Source organism: Rana temporaria, chromosome 2 (genome assembly GCF_905171775.1).
Source record: "Rana temporaria chromosome 2, aRanTem1.1, whole genome shotgun sequence".
NCBI classification, from domain to species: Eukaryota; Metazoa; Chordata; class Amphibia; order Anura; family Ranidae; genus Rana; species Rana temporaria.
Window position 1 is genome coordinate 452,032,838 of NC_053490.1, and position 16,305 is coordinate 452,049,142.

Genomic DNA, 16,305 nt, shown 5'->3' on the forward strand with positions numbered 1-16,305 from the left:
GAGAATATCTCCTAAACCTGCACGGTTTAGGAGATATTCCCCTCGCAATGCGGGCGGCGCATGCGCAGGGGGAAATCCACGGCGATAGGACCGGCATCCGCCGGACCCTGGCGATTTTAAATCTCGCACGCGCGGGAGTGACGTCATCGCCGCTCCAGCCAATCACAGCGCTGGAGCGGCGATACCCGGAAGACACGCCGGAGCAAGATGACATCCTGCTCGGCGTGGACCAGGTAAGTGGTGTTCACCTCGTTCCGAGGTAAGTATTTCATAATCGGCTAGTATGCGGTGCATACTAGCCGATTATGCCTTTTTCCTTGCAGGTTTAAAAAAAAAAAAAAAAAGTTTATGCGGTTTACAACCGCTTTAAATGTTTTATGCAGAATTAAGTTATAAAAATATTAACAACTGTATCCGTGCCCTCCAATGCAGCCTTGTGTCTACCATACAGACTTGTGTCTACCATGCAACCTTGTGCCCACCATTCAGCCTATGTCCACTATACAGCCTACCTGTGCAGTGGAGGAGAGGAACAAGAGAGCCGCCGAGGTGATCAGAGCGCAGCACAGAGAAATACAGCTATAACAGCTTTCAGTTTAATTGCCGTGTTCCTGACGCTCAACGTCATATACAGCCCTGCTCCCTGGCCGGGGAACTTTGATTGACAGATCACCCATCACCGGGATTGGACGGGTGATCTATCTATCAAAGTCCCAGGACCAGGAGGAGGGGCTGTATCTGACAGCGAGCAGTGGGGAACAGGGCAATTGAAATAAACTGTTATCGCTGTGTTCCTTGCGCTGCTCTCTCTCTCTCTTCCCCTCCGCGATCAATTCTTAATGGTAACTCTGGGGCAGCGGCAGAGATCCACAGCTCAGGTGGGATAATCTGTCAACAGGACAACGATTAGTTGTGCACTCCACAAATCTAGCCTTTATGGAAAGAAGAAAAACAAAAGAAGTCTAGTTTGCAATTTGTGAAAAGCCATGTGGGGGACACAGCAAACATGTGGAAGAATTCTTTAGATCAAAATTAAAATTTTTGGTCTAAAAGCAAATCACTGTGTGGCGGAAAACACACCGTGAACAAACCACCCACACCGTGAAACATGGTGGTGGCAGCATCATGTTGTGGGGATGCTTTTCTTCAGCAGGGACATGGAAGCTGGTCAGAGCTAATGGGAAGATGGATGGAGCCAAATCCTAGAAGAAAACCTGTTAGAGTCTTAAAGCACAACGACTCTAAACATACAGCCAGAGCTACAATGGAATGGCTGGCATCTTTTTAAAAATGCAGCCGCATGGAAACTGCATGATGCGTTTGTACCATGCAATTTACATGTGCGGGAAATTGCACCTTGCATTTAAGAGTCAATGGTACCCCTACACGTTTTCTGTGCAGCACCTCATTTTGTGCGCAGCTGCTTGTCCCCTTCACATCTTCCCCACCACAGCCCTGCCCCCTTCACATATCACCCCACACAGTATTGCCCCCCTTCACATATCCCCCCTTCACATATCCCCCCACACAGTATTACCCCCCTTCACATATCCCCCCACACAGTATTACCCCCCTTCACATATCCCCCACACAGTATTGCCCTTCACATATCCCCCACACAGTATTGCCCTCCTTCACATATCCCCCCACACAGTATTGCCCTCCTTCACATATCCCCCCACACAGTATTGCCCCCCTTCACATATCCCCCACACAGTATTACCCCCTTCACATATCCCCCCACACAGTATTACCCCGCTTCACATATCCCCCCACACAGTATTACCCCTTCACATATCCCCCCACACAGTATTACCCCCTTCACATATCCCCCCACACAGTATTACCCCCCTTCACATATCCCCCACACAGTATTACCCCCTTCACATATCCCCCCACACAGTATTACCCCCTTCACATATCCCCCCACACAGTATTACCCCCCTTCACATATCCCCCCACACAGTATTACCCCCTTCACATATCCCCCACACAGTATTACCCCCTTCACATATCCCCCCCACACAGTATTACCCCCTTCACAGTATTACCCCCTCACATATCCCCCCACACAGTATTACCCCCCCCTTCACATATCCCCCCACACAGTATTACCCCCCCTTCACATATCCCCCCACACAGTATTACCCCCCTTCACATATCCCCCCACAGTATTGCCCTATCACACATCCCCCACACACAGAACTGCCCACCCCCACACAGCACTGCCCCCACACACACAGCGGTTTAGATCAAAGCATATTCATGTGTTAGAATGGCCCAGTCAAAGTCCAGACCTTAATCCAATTGAGAATCTGTGCAAGACTTGAAAATTGCTGTCCATACATGCTCTCCATCCAATCTGACAGGGCTTGAGCTATTTTTCAAAGAAGAATGGGCAAAAATGTCACTCTCTAGATGTGCAAAGCTGGTAGAGACGTCCCCAAAAAGACTTGCAGCTGTAATTGAAGTGAAAGCTGGTTCTACAAAGTATTGATTCAAGGGGGCTGAATACAAATGCACACCACACTTTTCAATTTTTTTTCTAACAACTGTTTAAAAAACATTTATATTTATCCTTCCACTTCACAATTATGTGCCACTTTGTGTTGGTATATCACATAAAATCCATTTAGGTTTTTGGTTGTAACATGCCAAAGTGTGGAAAATTTCAAGGGGTATGAATACTTTTTCAAGGCACTGTATGTGTAACAGGTACACTCAAATATTATTCTAGCACTTATATTAGACATTTCTAGAATAAGGCACACAATAAAACACACAACAACCACTTATGTTTAAAAGTAACAATATGATTTTTAATCATCATTGGTGGAGAGCAATCCGTACCAAAAAGTGCAAATGTCTGCAGATGAGAGCAGGAGTTTATACACCTATGTAGCAGCAACAACTGCACCCAGCCCCACCTCAATGCATATAAATATGTATATATACATTTATAAAAAGTTACACCACCTCTGGAAATGCTCTTACGCCATAATCATGAATGTATTACTACAAAGGTAAGTGAAGTCCATGCCCACCACACTGGTGGCATGATACCCCAGAAATATACAGTCCCATGATCTGTGTTAATAAAAAATAGGAATAAGGGCACAAGGGCTATGGGAAAAAGCCAAAGAGTCAGCAAAAGAAAAATGATATCAGAAATATCAGAATTACAAATGAATCTCTGGAAAAATAAATATTTAATCAGGAAGCGATTTTCATTTAATGTTCATTAGACATTTGTCACATAAAACGCTTGCAGCTATTGAGGTCAGAAACGGATCCTTCTGGCAGCAACAGTGTTAATAGTGAGGCAAAAAGAGTGAAGGCAACATGCAGCAACCTCTTAGTGAGTGGTTAAACAGGGAGCTTATACTTCATGTATCAGGGTCCATTCGTCTATCGGAGGAAGGGAGTGTGTTTACATCAAAAGCATGTCTAGTGGGTCAGGTCATTTATATAGCATCATATCTGTAGCATTTACTTGGTGCTTATTGCTGGACTATATTATGTATTATCATAGGGAAGCTAGTTAATTGGATATTGCATACAGACCTTAAAAGATAGTAACATGGTGTTAGCAGCAGTGATAAGCAGTAACCCACAGGCTTCCATAGGCTACTGTACTACGTATCTTTCTGCACCATGTATGGATGCAATGGGCTCCCCATTCCGTGATATTCTGGGAGGCTCTTCAATCATGTAGGTGATATGTAACCTTTAATTTTTTTTAAAGTGAACATGTAGCCAGGCTTTAGACATGCAAATATTTCCGTATTCCTAAAAAGCAGTAAAGGAGCTCTAAAAACCATGACTGACCCATGTAGCTGCAGGCACTGTAGAGAAATAATCTCTAAAATTTACAAGAGAGGCACAGAAATCGCAGCTCATCTTAGATACTGACACTTTTTTTTAAACCATCGTTGCTCCCTCTGGCAACAGGAACATGGCAAGTTGAAAGCCCTCTAATGCAAAGAAACAGCAGGTGCTTTTTAGAAAAGGGCAGCAACCTGACTTCAGTCTCTGTTTTCATCTTTCAGGATGAACTTCTCCATAGTGCCTAAAGCTACAAAAGTTACTTAAAGTGGATGTAAACCCTCTACTACATCCAGTGAAGAGAACAGCCTCAGATGATACACAGAGATAAAACAAATCTCCCCAAGTTTTACATGCATGTCTGCTGTCTTCCGCTTTATATATTCTTTAGAAAGTGCATATTGTGTTAGAGATTTTGTCTTCCTGTTCAGCATTGTGTGGATATTTGGCATACAGCCGATTGGAGGACAGGCATCCCCCCTCCACATAGGCGAAGGAAGGAGCTAATCTATTTATAGCAAACTTCCTTAACACAATTTTCAGGCTGTTTTTATCTTGGTTGACAGAGAACTTGTCAGAAGTGATCATGCTGATAACAGAGCAACGAAACAGCAGAAACACACAGGACTCAGGGCTTTGGAGAGAGATAATAAAACACTACTGATATATGTGCTTAGGTCAAATTTCATGAAATCGGGTTTACTTCCACTTTAAAGCTTGTTTTAAATCTCATTTATGGCTTGTCAAGAATTTTAAGTGTAAGTGACTTGGAATTGAAAAGCTTGCACCGTGCTCAGCATCTGATAAGGTGCACTGGTGTTAGAAATCCTGAGGCAGCTATACACATAACAGCCTATTTCTAACAGTTTACATCACCACACTGATATTAAATTAGCCTTGCAGTCTGCTCCAATTTTACTTACTATATTTGTAGGCGTTTTACAGTGTACTGCTAGAGTAAAAACAGGGTTGACCAAGAAGAACGGTAAATGCAGTGTTTAAGTCGGTTACTGTACAGAATATGCTGTAAAGACAGTGCAATTTCTACTGTGCCAGTTGATGTTCGTATTAAGTGCTCAGTTAGGCGCTGCTCTTGGTCAGATGTTTGCCCTCAATATGTATACAGGCACAATCACAGGGCATACTGCTGGTTGTGTGACCTGTTGTCTCAGGATTACTACCCTCCGATACAACATTCACAGAATGTACTCAACTCTTTCAACCCATACTTAAAAATGTAAATTGCACTTTTTTGATCCTCCGTGACAGTAACTACACCATGAGGCTGTCTTCCGTATCAGCTGGGATATAAGATAAAAATAGACTGAACCATAAATATCGCTCCAGTGCTTTCTAAATGCCTAGGAACAAAAATGTCTCAATTATTATTCTAGGAAACTAAATTATTGGGCAGTTTTAAATTCTACAATTCTAGTTTTAAGTGCATGGCATCCACTTAGTGAAAATAATGAACTTAGGTGGGATCACAATATCCTTCTAGTAACTTCCAGTAGGAAGGATAGTGATAGGAGAACAACGTGCATGATCATTTACTCTATTTCCAGAGCCAATTGACAGACATGGCAAAACTTCAAGTTAAGGGGCTGATTTGGATCCTACAGAGAGGAGAAAAGACAAATTGATATGGACTTGATATTTAGGTCTCCTAACTGTATGTAGCAAGGTCTTTTGGAATACTACATTTCTATAAGAGGGACAAATAATGCCCCACAATGATTTTACAAGCTATTCCATAAAGCAAAACTGGTATCCGCAACACCGGTAAGACTCTGCTCATCTTTTCAGATACTTCGCCCACATTTCTGTCTTGGAACCGAATGCTTAGGGCATGATTTCCAGTAAGCAATCCTCTGAGCTATACAGCCAAAAAGGCCATCTAATACGTGTCCACAGTTTATTTCCTCCTGCCAAATATGGACTTCTTTCCAGTATTTTTATCAGTCATACTGAGTCCAATGATAAGTCTTGCCTTCTCGTCCTCCTCCTGTTGATTCATATCGGTCTTTGTTTCAGTCTTGCCTTTGGTTTCTGCACCTGCAGCAGGTTTCAGTCGTAGCTTCTCTTTAATGACCTGCACAGTATAGGTTAATCAGTAACAGCTGGCATCATTAACATATAAATAGACAAATATATTCTATAATGAAGCCGATTAAGATGATCCACTAATGGCCCCCGTACACACGATCCGAATATCGGATGAAAACGATCGTTCGAGGAAGAATCGTACGATTTTCGGATCGTGCATACACTACTTTCGAGAGCCGTTCACGACAGTTCATCCGATATTATGCGATCAGACAAGCATGAACATTTTCCTTGTACGATGCCAGATCGTACGATTTTCATTTAGTCAGTATAGTTGACGTCCGAAAAAAACAATACAAATACATTACAACACATGACATCACTTCTTTTTTTTTCTGTGGTATGAGAATTTTCGTGACTTTAATAACCTACTCAATTTCTACTTGCGACTATTAAGCGGAAAAAGTCGTACGATCTGTCGTACAATATTCGGATCGTGTGTACGGGCCATAAGGGTCCATTCACACCACTGCACTGCATTAGAGCATGTGCATTAACATGTGCTAAGTTAAGGCAGACAATTCATTTCAACAGGCTATCTAATGCACTGAATAGGTTCTTTTAACATTTTTGTCAGCGCACTGCAACTTAGTGGGCTGCTTCATGGTGTGCTGCAATACATGTCTCTTGGCTCTTGTGTTGGGATTCAATTCAAAATGAATGACAGTGCACCAAGTCCCGTACCACAGCATGATGGTATGAACAGGGCCTATTCACACCACTGCACTGCATTAGTCCATGCGCATTAACTTACATTATGTTAAGGCAGCCCATTCATTTTAATAGGCTGTCTAATGCAACAAACAGGTGTATTTAGCATTGTTGGCCATGTACTGTAAAGTTAGTGGCCTGCTGTAAGGTGTGGTGCAATGGGGTTCCTTTCAGCATGAATGGCACTGCATTGCATTGAGCCTTGTACCACAGTGAGGGTGTGAACATGTCCTTAAAGGCCGATTGATTGAACAACATAATACCAGTATTTAAAACTAAACTTTAGGCAGATATAACAGCCAAAGACACAAGTTAATGCAGCTCTGAAATCAATACGCCTTTAAAATGTATTTTTTTATGTTAAGTACTTGAATATAACATGCCATAAGCCTCATTTCATACCCTGTGTACAGCAGACCTATAGTGATAGAAATAAGCAGCATAAGGGGCCAAAAAGATCGCTGAGCTCATTACTGCTTCACGTTTTACTGTCCAGTCACAGGCCTGGGCTGGTCAACAACCACCTGGGCTCAAAAGGTAAAGTGATGCTGGGTATTAGATTGAGGACATGTAATTAACAAAAATTAAGAATTGTGATGTACCTGTAAATTCCCTATTTTGTACAGTAGAGGACACAGGAATTGATTCTTAGACCATAAAACAGCCCTAACAATAAAATTAGGGGTGGGCAACAAAACATCCAAAAACCAGCAGCAACAGGCCCACAGAAACGAGCAAAAGGGTCAACTGACCCAAACAGACAGTCAAGTGCCTTGTAGCTGAAACACGGATCAACAGAGGCGCAAACAGCCACCTGTCCAAAAACAAAGAACAGTTTTGAAATGTGAAAACAGGTGATGACCCTATGAACCCCTACATCTTTGGGGGAAAGGGCTTGAGAATAGAAGGACGGAATCTTTCCACGAGGGTAGAGAAACTAGAAAGATAAGGAAAATTTCCACCCAGCCGGGTGAAAGGGTAGAGAGGAATACCATACAGGGAATGCCCTGTAAGGCATGGAAGAGCAGCGAGTTTGCACAGTAATATGGGTGCTTCAAACCAGCTAGAACCCCTGGGAACTGATCAAGCAGCCCAGATATGGCAGCAGAAAAATGATTCCCTTGACACAAAGGAAGTGGAGAACTTTGTTGCTGAAACTGTGGAAATACCAGATATAGGGCAGGGAAATTTGGGAAACCATTGCAGAATTAATTATGCATAATTATACATAAATGAGGGATATGGGAGCGCACCCCATCGTTCTTCCTCCCCACCTCTCTGCCTGCACAAGGCCATTGCTTTCTAAAGGAGGTAAAAATGGCCTGTGAGCCCAAAGGGAAGGGGCCAACCAGGTGAGAGGGGAGTTGGTCTAAGCCAGAACACCTATGTGGCAGTCACCACCAGTAGACAATGTCCCAACACTTTCTGTATCTGATTAAGGAAGTGGAAACTGCTGCTAGGGAGGGTTGGAGGCAGACTTTTGCTGAGCAGGCTGACTTTCTGAGCTGAGCAACCAGGAATCCCTATGCTGTGTAGGCTCACGCATGTGCATAAGGCATGCAAGGTCATCAAACACACTGTACTATGAAGTTAGAAGCCTGCAGTATCCAGTGCTGCTCCATTCTTGAATGCAGGGTTGGGGCACAGTCCCTCTTGTTCTGCTGGCTTGGTTCTGACCAATCAAGATAGGACCCACCTCTGCCTAATAAGTGTTGGGGATATATAGGAACAAAGCTCACATGAGAAATCTTCAGAGAGGAACAGCCATCACCTAAGGACACTAGCTAAAAACGGAGGCTTAGCTTGGCTGGGAGGGGTAATGCCTAGACAGGGATTCCTGATTCTGGCCCAAAAAGGTTGAGGACTCCTGATCTACTGTATCCCAATTGCCCAACTGTAGGAGGTAGATTATATAGAGCCTTTCCCCTGCAGTGCCCCTATGGGCAGAAATGCATATTTATCTTGCTTGAGAACTGCACTGAAAAGCACGGTGTTACTTGAACTGTATTCCAGGATTTGCTTTGTCTTCAGCTGAAAGAACTTGCAATCATTTTAAGACTTTAATCTTTCATTAAAGTCTTTGTGTTATATAGTTTGAATACCATGTCATAGATTTATTATTTCTCATTGAAAAAAAAAAATAAAAGATCTGGCATCGTACGAAAAATATTTTCGTGCATGTCCCATCAAATAATAAATCGGATTAACTGTCCTGATCGGCTCTCAAAAGCTCTGTACTAATGATCAGATTATTGAAAGCAGTATTTTTCGTACAGTTTTCTGATCATGTGTACTGGGCATTACTCCTGAAGGTGGAGCTATAACCCTATGGTCAAGTGCTGTGCCTGTCAATGAATGAAAGCAAGACATCATTTGTTCTAATCTGATCAGATTTACACATTTATTTACAGCTTGAACAGAGATAATCTTACCTGTGCAACCAAAGCCTTACGACTGTCCCTCTTCACTGCCATGGCAAAATCCAGCCACGTCCAAGTGTTGTTGTGATATTCCAGACAAGGCAACACCAAAGTAAGGTCTCCCCAGTCCACACTGTTCTTCTCACCCTATACGTGTGTCACATAAAATAATTTGCATTATTTTCTAGTTACTGTAGGACTGAGCAATAAAAAAAAATGCATTGATCTTGCCTTGCTGGCTAGCCAAACACACAGCTCCCGGTCCTGTCAGGGAGAGAAATGCCCGACTGTCTGTTCATACAATGTATGAACAGAAGATCAGTAATTTCCCCATGTCAGTCCACCCCCCCTACAGTTAGAACACACCCAGGGAACATACTTAACCCCTTCCCGCCCCCTAGCGTTAACCCCTTCACTGGCAGTGGCATTTTTATTAGTAATCCAATGCATTTTTATAGCACTGATCGCTATAAAAATGCCAATGGTTCCAAAAATGTGTCAAAAGTGTCCGAAGTGTCTGCCATAATGTCGCAGTACCGAAAAAAAAAAAACGCTGATCGACGCCTTTTTTTAGTAAAAAAAATAAATATTAATAATGCCATAAAATACCGCCTTTTTTAGTAAAAAAAAAAAAAATATTAATAATGCCATAAAAATACCCCCTATTTTGTAAACGCTATAACTTTTGCGCAAACCAATCAATAAAACGCTTATTGCAATTTTTTTTTAACTAAAAATATGTAGAAGAATACGTATCGGCCTAAACAGAGGAAAAAAAATGTTTTTTTTTTAAATATTTTTGGGGGATATTTATTATAGCAAAAAGTAAAAAATATAATTTTTTTCAAAATTGTCGCTCTATTTTTGTTTATAGCGCAAAAACTAAACCGGGAGAGGTGATCAAATACCACCAAAAGAAAGCTCTATTTGTGGGGAAAAAAGGACGCCAATTCTGTTTGGGAGCCACATGGCACGACCGCGCAATTGTCAGTTAAAGCGACGCTGTGCCAAATCGCAAAAAGTGCTCTGGTCTTTGACCAGCAATATGGTCCGGGGGTTAAGTGGTTAAATTTATGATATGAATTAAAAAGTCGAATACAATTACATATAAAAACATTTTTTATTTTATTTTTTTAAACCGTCAATTTCGGTTTCTGCCTCCGGCCAAGTGCATCCTGAATTTTCGGCACCAAAATTTACATTTAGTACACCTCTAAAAGGGACCACAGCAAAAAGCTACCTAGAGATACTGGGTAGCATTTGGATGTGCAGGTGTAAGTTGAACATTCAAAAGTCAGGAAAAAAGTAACCAATGGACTTTACCAACAGTGAAAATCTAATATGTGTTGAAAATATCTTTAATATATTCTGAATATTGCAGAATTTTTTGTTTCACTTTTTAATGCAGCTTTTTTTCTAATGTCAGAAAATATATTGGAGTAGATTCACAGAGAATTTACGCCGGCGTATCCATAGATACGCCGCGTAAATTCAAATCTGCGCCGGCATATCTACTTTCTGTATTCAGAAAGCTAGATATGCCGACATTAGCCTAAGATACGACTGGTATAAGTCTCTTACGCCGTCGTATCTTAGGGTGCATTCTGCCGCTGGCCGATAGGGGCACTTCCGTTGTTGTCGGCTTAGAATATGCTAATTACCTAGATACGCCGATTCACAAACATACGTACGCCCGGCGCAATTTATTTACGTCGTTTACGTTAGGCTTTTTCGGCGTAAGGTTGTTCCTGCTATTAGGAGGCGCAGCCAATGTCAAGTATGGACATCGTTCCTGCTTCGAAATTTGAATTTTTTACGTCGTTTGCGTAAGTCGTTCGCGAATAGGGCTGGACGTCATTTACGTTCACGTGGAAACCAATACGTCGTTGCGCTGTACTTGAGAGCAAAGCACTCTGGGATATGTACCCGGACGGCGCATGCGCCGTTCGTAAAACACATCAATCACGTCAGGTCATCACACATTAGCATAAAACACGCCCCCCTTCCACATTTGAATTACGCGCGCTTACGCCGGCCCCATTTACGCTACACCGCCACGACTTACGGAGCAAGTGCTTTGTGAATACAGCACTTGCTCCTGTAAGTTACGGCGGCGTAGTGTAAATACGATACGCTGCGCCGCCGTATCATTGAGCGCCCCTACCTGAATCTACCCCATTATTTCTAGCCATAAAAAAGGCATATTTTAATGGTATAGCTAAAAATTCAAAACTCGTATCTCCTTCTGCAAACCACTGCCAATCAAGTGTAACTAGGATATTCTCCCTCCTTCTGAATGAAACCGTTTATCAAATAATATCATCATGAGTTCAGCATTCGGTGCACCTACCTTATAGCTGACACAGAGAGGCACCTGTGGGATTTTAATGTAAATAAATGAATTGTTCATGGCAGCTCGCTCTTTCATTTTGTCCAGATCATCCACAGGATGCTGAAAGAAGAGAAAGACACACATTACAGCTTGGAGCAGTCTCATTTAAGCATATTATTCATTATTACATATTTTCTGCAGTACCGTTACTATTTATCTGTCATGTAGGTGAAGATTTTGCAGAGAAATGCACCAACAAATCCTCATCAGATAATGTCGGAAAACGTCATACCGCGCCACGCTGGGCACACAAGGAGATGTATATCATATACAGCCTCATGTGTATGATACAGGGTGTAGTTACGCCAGCTACTGTTTGCTAGAAGTACAGACAAAAATGATCTGTTGTAAAGCACCTAATTTACCTTAAAGTGGACCTTCAGTCATTTTTTCAACATTTCATCTATTAAATCTTCTGCCCTTGTTGTTTTAACTTTGGATAGTAAAACAATTTTTTTTTCTGCCAGTAAATACCTTATACAACCCACTTCCTGTATCTTGTCTGGTCATTAGCCTAGGCTTATGACATCATGCAAAGCTCTCTCTCACTCTTGTGAGTTTTCCAGGAACGGAGGGGGGCGGGGGTCATAAGAGGGCCAATGAGAGCTGCAGAGCTGGGGGTTTGTGTTTTTAAATCCAAGAAGTGAACAGGCAGCAGCTTTAGCTGCCCACAGTTAAAATGATTGCAGCCAGACTAAGCGGAGAGAGATTTCAGCAGCATATTTGACAAGTGCAGAATCACAGTATATACAGTGCCTTGCGAAAGTATTCGGCCCCCTTGAACATTGCGACCTTTTGCCACATTTCAGGCTTCAAACATAAAGATATAAAACGATTTTTTTTTTTAAGAATCAAGAAGTGGGACACAATCATGAAGTGGAACAAAATTTATTGGATATTTCAAACTTTTAAAAAAAATAAAAAACTGAAAAATTGGGCGTGCAAAATTATTCAGCCCCCTTAAGTTAATACTTTGTAGCGCCACCTTTTGCTGTGATTACAGCTGTAAGTCGCTTGGGGTATGTTTTCTATCAGTTTTGCACATCGAGAGACTGAAATTTTTGCCCATTCCTCCTTGCAAAACCGCTCGAGCTCAGTGAGGTTGGATTTAGAGCGTTTGTGAACAGTAGTTTTCAGTTCTTTCCACAGATTCTCGATTGGATTCAGGTCTGGACTTTGACTTGGCCATTCTAACACCTGGATATGTTTATTTGTGAACCATTCCATTGTAGATTTTGCTTTATGTTTTGGATCATTGTCTTGTTGGAAGACAAATCTCCGTCCCAGTCTCAGGTCTTTTGCAGACTCCATCAGGTTTTCTTCCAGAACGGTCCTGTATTTGGCTCCATCCATCTTCCCATCATTTTTAACTATCTTCCCTGTCCCTGCTGAAGAAAAGCAGGCCCAAACCATGATGCTGCCACCACCATGTTTCACAGTGGGGATGGTGTGTTCAGGGCAATGAGCTGTGTTGCTTTTACGCCAAACATAACATTTGCATTGTTGCCAAAAAGTTAGATTTTGGTTTCATCTGACCAGAGCACCTTCTTCCACATGTTTGTGTCTCCCAGGTGGCTTGTGGCAAACTTTAAACGACACTTTTTCTGGATATCTTTAAGAAATGGCTTTCTTCTTGCCACTCTTCCATAAAGGCCAGATTTGTGCAGTATACAACTGATTGTTGTCCTATGGACAGAGTCTCCCACCTCAGCTGTAGATCTCTGCAGTTCATGCAGAGTGATCATGGGCCTCTTGGCTGCATCTCTGATCAGTCTTCTCCTTGTATGAGCTGAAAGTTTAGAGGGACGGCCAGGTCTTCGTAGATTTGCAGTGGTCTGATACTCCTTCCATTTCAATATTATCGCTTGCACAGTGCTCCTTGGGATGTTTAAAGCTTGGGAAATCTTTTTGTATCCAAATCCGGCTTTAAACTTCTCCAACAGTATCTCGGACCTGCTTGGTGTGTTCCTTGTTCTTCATGATGCTCTCTGTGCTTTAAACGGACCTCTGAGACTATCACAGTGCAGGTGCATTTATACGGAGACTTGATTACACACAGGTGGATTCTATTTATCATCATTGGTCATTTAGGTCAACATTGGATCTTTCAGAGATCCTCACTGTACTTCTGGAGAGAGTTTGCTGCACTGAAAGTAAAGGGGCTGAATAATTTTGCACGCTCAATTTTTCAGTTTTTTTTTTAAGTTTGAAATATCCAATAAATTTCGTTCCACTTCATGATTGTGTCCCACTTGTTGTTGATTCTTAAAAAAAAAAATTACAGTTTTATATCTTTATGTTTGAAGCCTGAAATGTGGCAAAAGTTTGCAAAGTTCAAGGGGGCCGAATACTTTCACAAGGCACTGTGTATTTATTATATAAAAAATATATGCAAAGTGGTTGTAGGGAAGCTTCACAGTGCAAAGCAACAAAAGTGAGGTGTAAGGCCATATATGTTTCCATACATAAAGGTGAGACTTTTATTTAATAGAGTATAGTCTTTAGTGTGACATAGTTGCAAGGGTTATATCAGAAGTACCACAGACTGTATTTACCTATTTCTTCTCCTCTTTGAACACAGTAAACATAACCTATAATACAGTAGACGCATTTCTTTGGGCTGAACCAATACAGATACGAATGTAGATAATGTATAGATAAGAATTTAGGCTCTCAGTACACCATGAACAGGTAACAAGGTTGATTTTGGTGGATTTTGGTAGATTTTTGGCAAGATGTTCCGTATGGGAGAGTCCAATACCTCCAATGTCTACAAAATCTAAGGGTGGTCACAGACTGGCAGAAATTCTAATAAAGCGGTAGTAAACTTTGAAAAAAAAAAAAAAAAGGGTATGTGCTAAATATGCATCGTATACTACCACATTATGAAATACTTACTTTGAAATTATGCCCTCCAGTGGCACGCTGTCACCGCTGGAAAGGCTTAGAGTCTTTCTTCTGGGTTAGACATGGCACAGAGCTCTAAAGAAACAGCACAGGAATGCCGTTCCTTCAGAGTGCAGGTAAGCTTTATTATAAGCCTACCTGTAGGGAAAAATGAAATTCCGGAGTTTACTACCACTTTAAAAATTATGGGGTAGGAAAATGTTCACCTGTCATTAAGCAAGCACAGGGACCAGATGCAATATTTCCCCAACAGTTACAGTGGAGCACAGGTACTACTATCATTCATTTACAGAAGATCTATCACCAAGTTGGAGAAACTCCCCTTTGTGATAACAAGTGCTGCCAACCACCATAAGTGCTCATGATCAACCACTATAAGATCAGAATTATCCCAGTTATGACACGAAACGGCCACCCCAAATGATAATCCTGATACATGACTACTTTAACCACTTCAACACTACTGTAGAGCAATCTTATTTTTTTTTTGTAAAAATCTGCATTTTTGGCTATACCATTACTTAAACAACACCAATGCCAACCCCTCCCCCAAGCATTATATATTTTCTGAAAACAGAGGACCTGTAGAATAAAAAGATAGTAGTTGCAATATTTTGTGCTGCACAATATTTGGGCAACTGTTTATCAAAACTCATTTTCAGAAAAAAATGTTGTAAAATTTATTTTAGTGCATACACACAATATAATGCCTTTTTTCCGTAAAATATAAAAGATACATTTGTGTCGAGTAAAAAGATACCAAACACTGGAGAAAACAGAACAAAAAGTTCCAAAACAGGCAACGCATTTCACAAGAGGTGTTTCTTCAGGAAAAAGTTGGGTAGTATATTTCACGGACTACAATAGAAAAAACATGTTATATAACTTTCAAGATATAAATTTTATATAATTTGTGGCCACCATTTAGAATTTTGACAATATGGCCAACCTGGAGGGGTCAATATATCCGTTTTGACCCCTTAAATCTGCCCCCAGACCCGTTTTATACTGTAAGCATCTGAAAAGGTGAGCAACTTATATTATTTATGAATATACAAAAAATCTTTTGACATGGTGTTAAAATGTTTTGAGTGTTATACAACATGTTTTTTTCTGGTTTAGTCAGTGAAATACACTACCCAACTTTGTCCTGAAAAATCAAATAACTCTTGCGAAACGCATTGACAGTCTGGATCTGGAGTTATACCTTGTGGCACCAGTACTATGCAATATTATGAACTACATTATCCAAGCTACATGTATACTAGGCGAGCCCCATAACCATTTGAGTGTTGGGTATTCTATCCCGCTTAATATGTTCCCCTTGTAGGGGTTATGTTTTTTTCCGGGTCACTTCTGGGTTTTGCGGGAGGTCGTGGGTTGCTCCCTGACGAAACGCGTCAGGGAGCAACCCATGACATCCCGCAAACCCGGAAGTTATGTTTACGCTCCACCATACACCGCTCCTACCCGGAAGTTGCTGCAGTGTCTGTAAGGAGACGCACGTTTCCCTGGACGGCTGTATTCTGGCGATAGCGCCCTCTTGGGTCACTCTTTATGCTTATTGCGATTGTTTTTGATGTACGTAGTTAGGTTTAAGGGGTCTTCTGGTATATAGGAAACAGCATTTTAATAAACAGGATTACACTATTCTGCTGCCATTCTTGTGTTTTATGACCTGTGTTGGAGCCCCTGTACCAGTGGCTCCTGCTCGATGGTGATGATCCATGACAAAGTAGCTGATGAAATATCTTAAGGCTTGTGTATTAGAGGTTTCTGGTGAGTTTGACCCCCTGGGGGAGTGTTCATCACATGGTGGATTTCGAGTATTGCTCTTTTTGGTGGAAGGTGCACGCTAGGACATCCATTTGTATTCACATTTGATACTTTTGAACGGTTTACATCACCTTCACTATGTTCAAGACTTTACATCAGTGGTTTTAC

General features: G+C 41.5%; 1 protein-coding gene across 2 annotated transcripts in view; it reads right to left on the bottom strand.

Annotated features, from left to right (window-relative positions):
- Nucleotides 1-2,792: 2,792 nt before the first annotated feature.
- KIAA0100 (KIAA0100 ortholog) overlaps nt 2,793-16,305 on the bottom strand; it is a 141,191-nt gene continuing 127,678 nt past the window's right edge. For both annotated transcript variants that reach the window (XM_040338514.1, XM_040338513.1), the window contains exons 37-39: nt 11,413-11,514; nt 9,075-9,209; nt 2,793-5,917 (exon numbers count right to left, since the gene is read on the bottom strand). In XM_040338514.1, the coding sequence (XP_040194448.1) occupies nt 5,741-5,917; nt 9,075-9,209; nt 11,413-11,514 (414 nt within the window). In that variant the 3' untranslated portion in view covers nt 2,793-5,740. The remainder of the gene's footprint in view (nt 5,918-9,074; nt 9,210-11,412; nt 11,515-16,305) is intronic.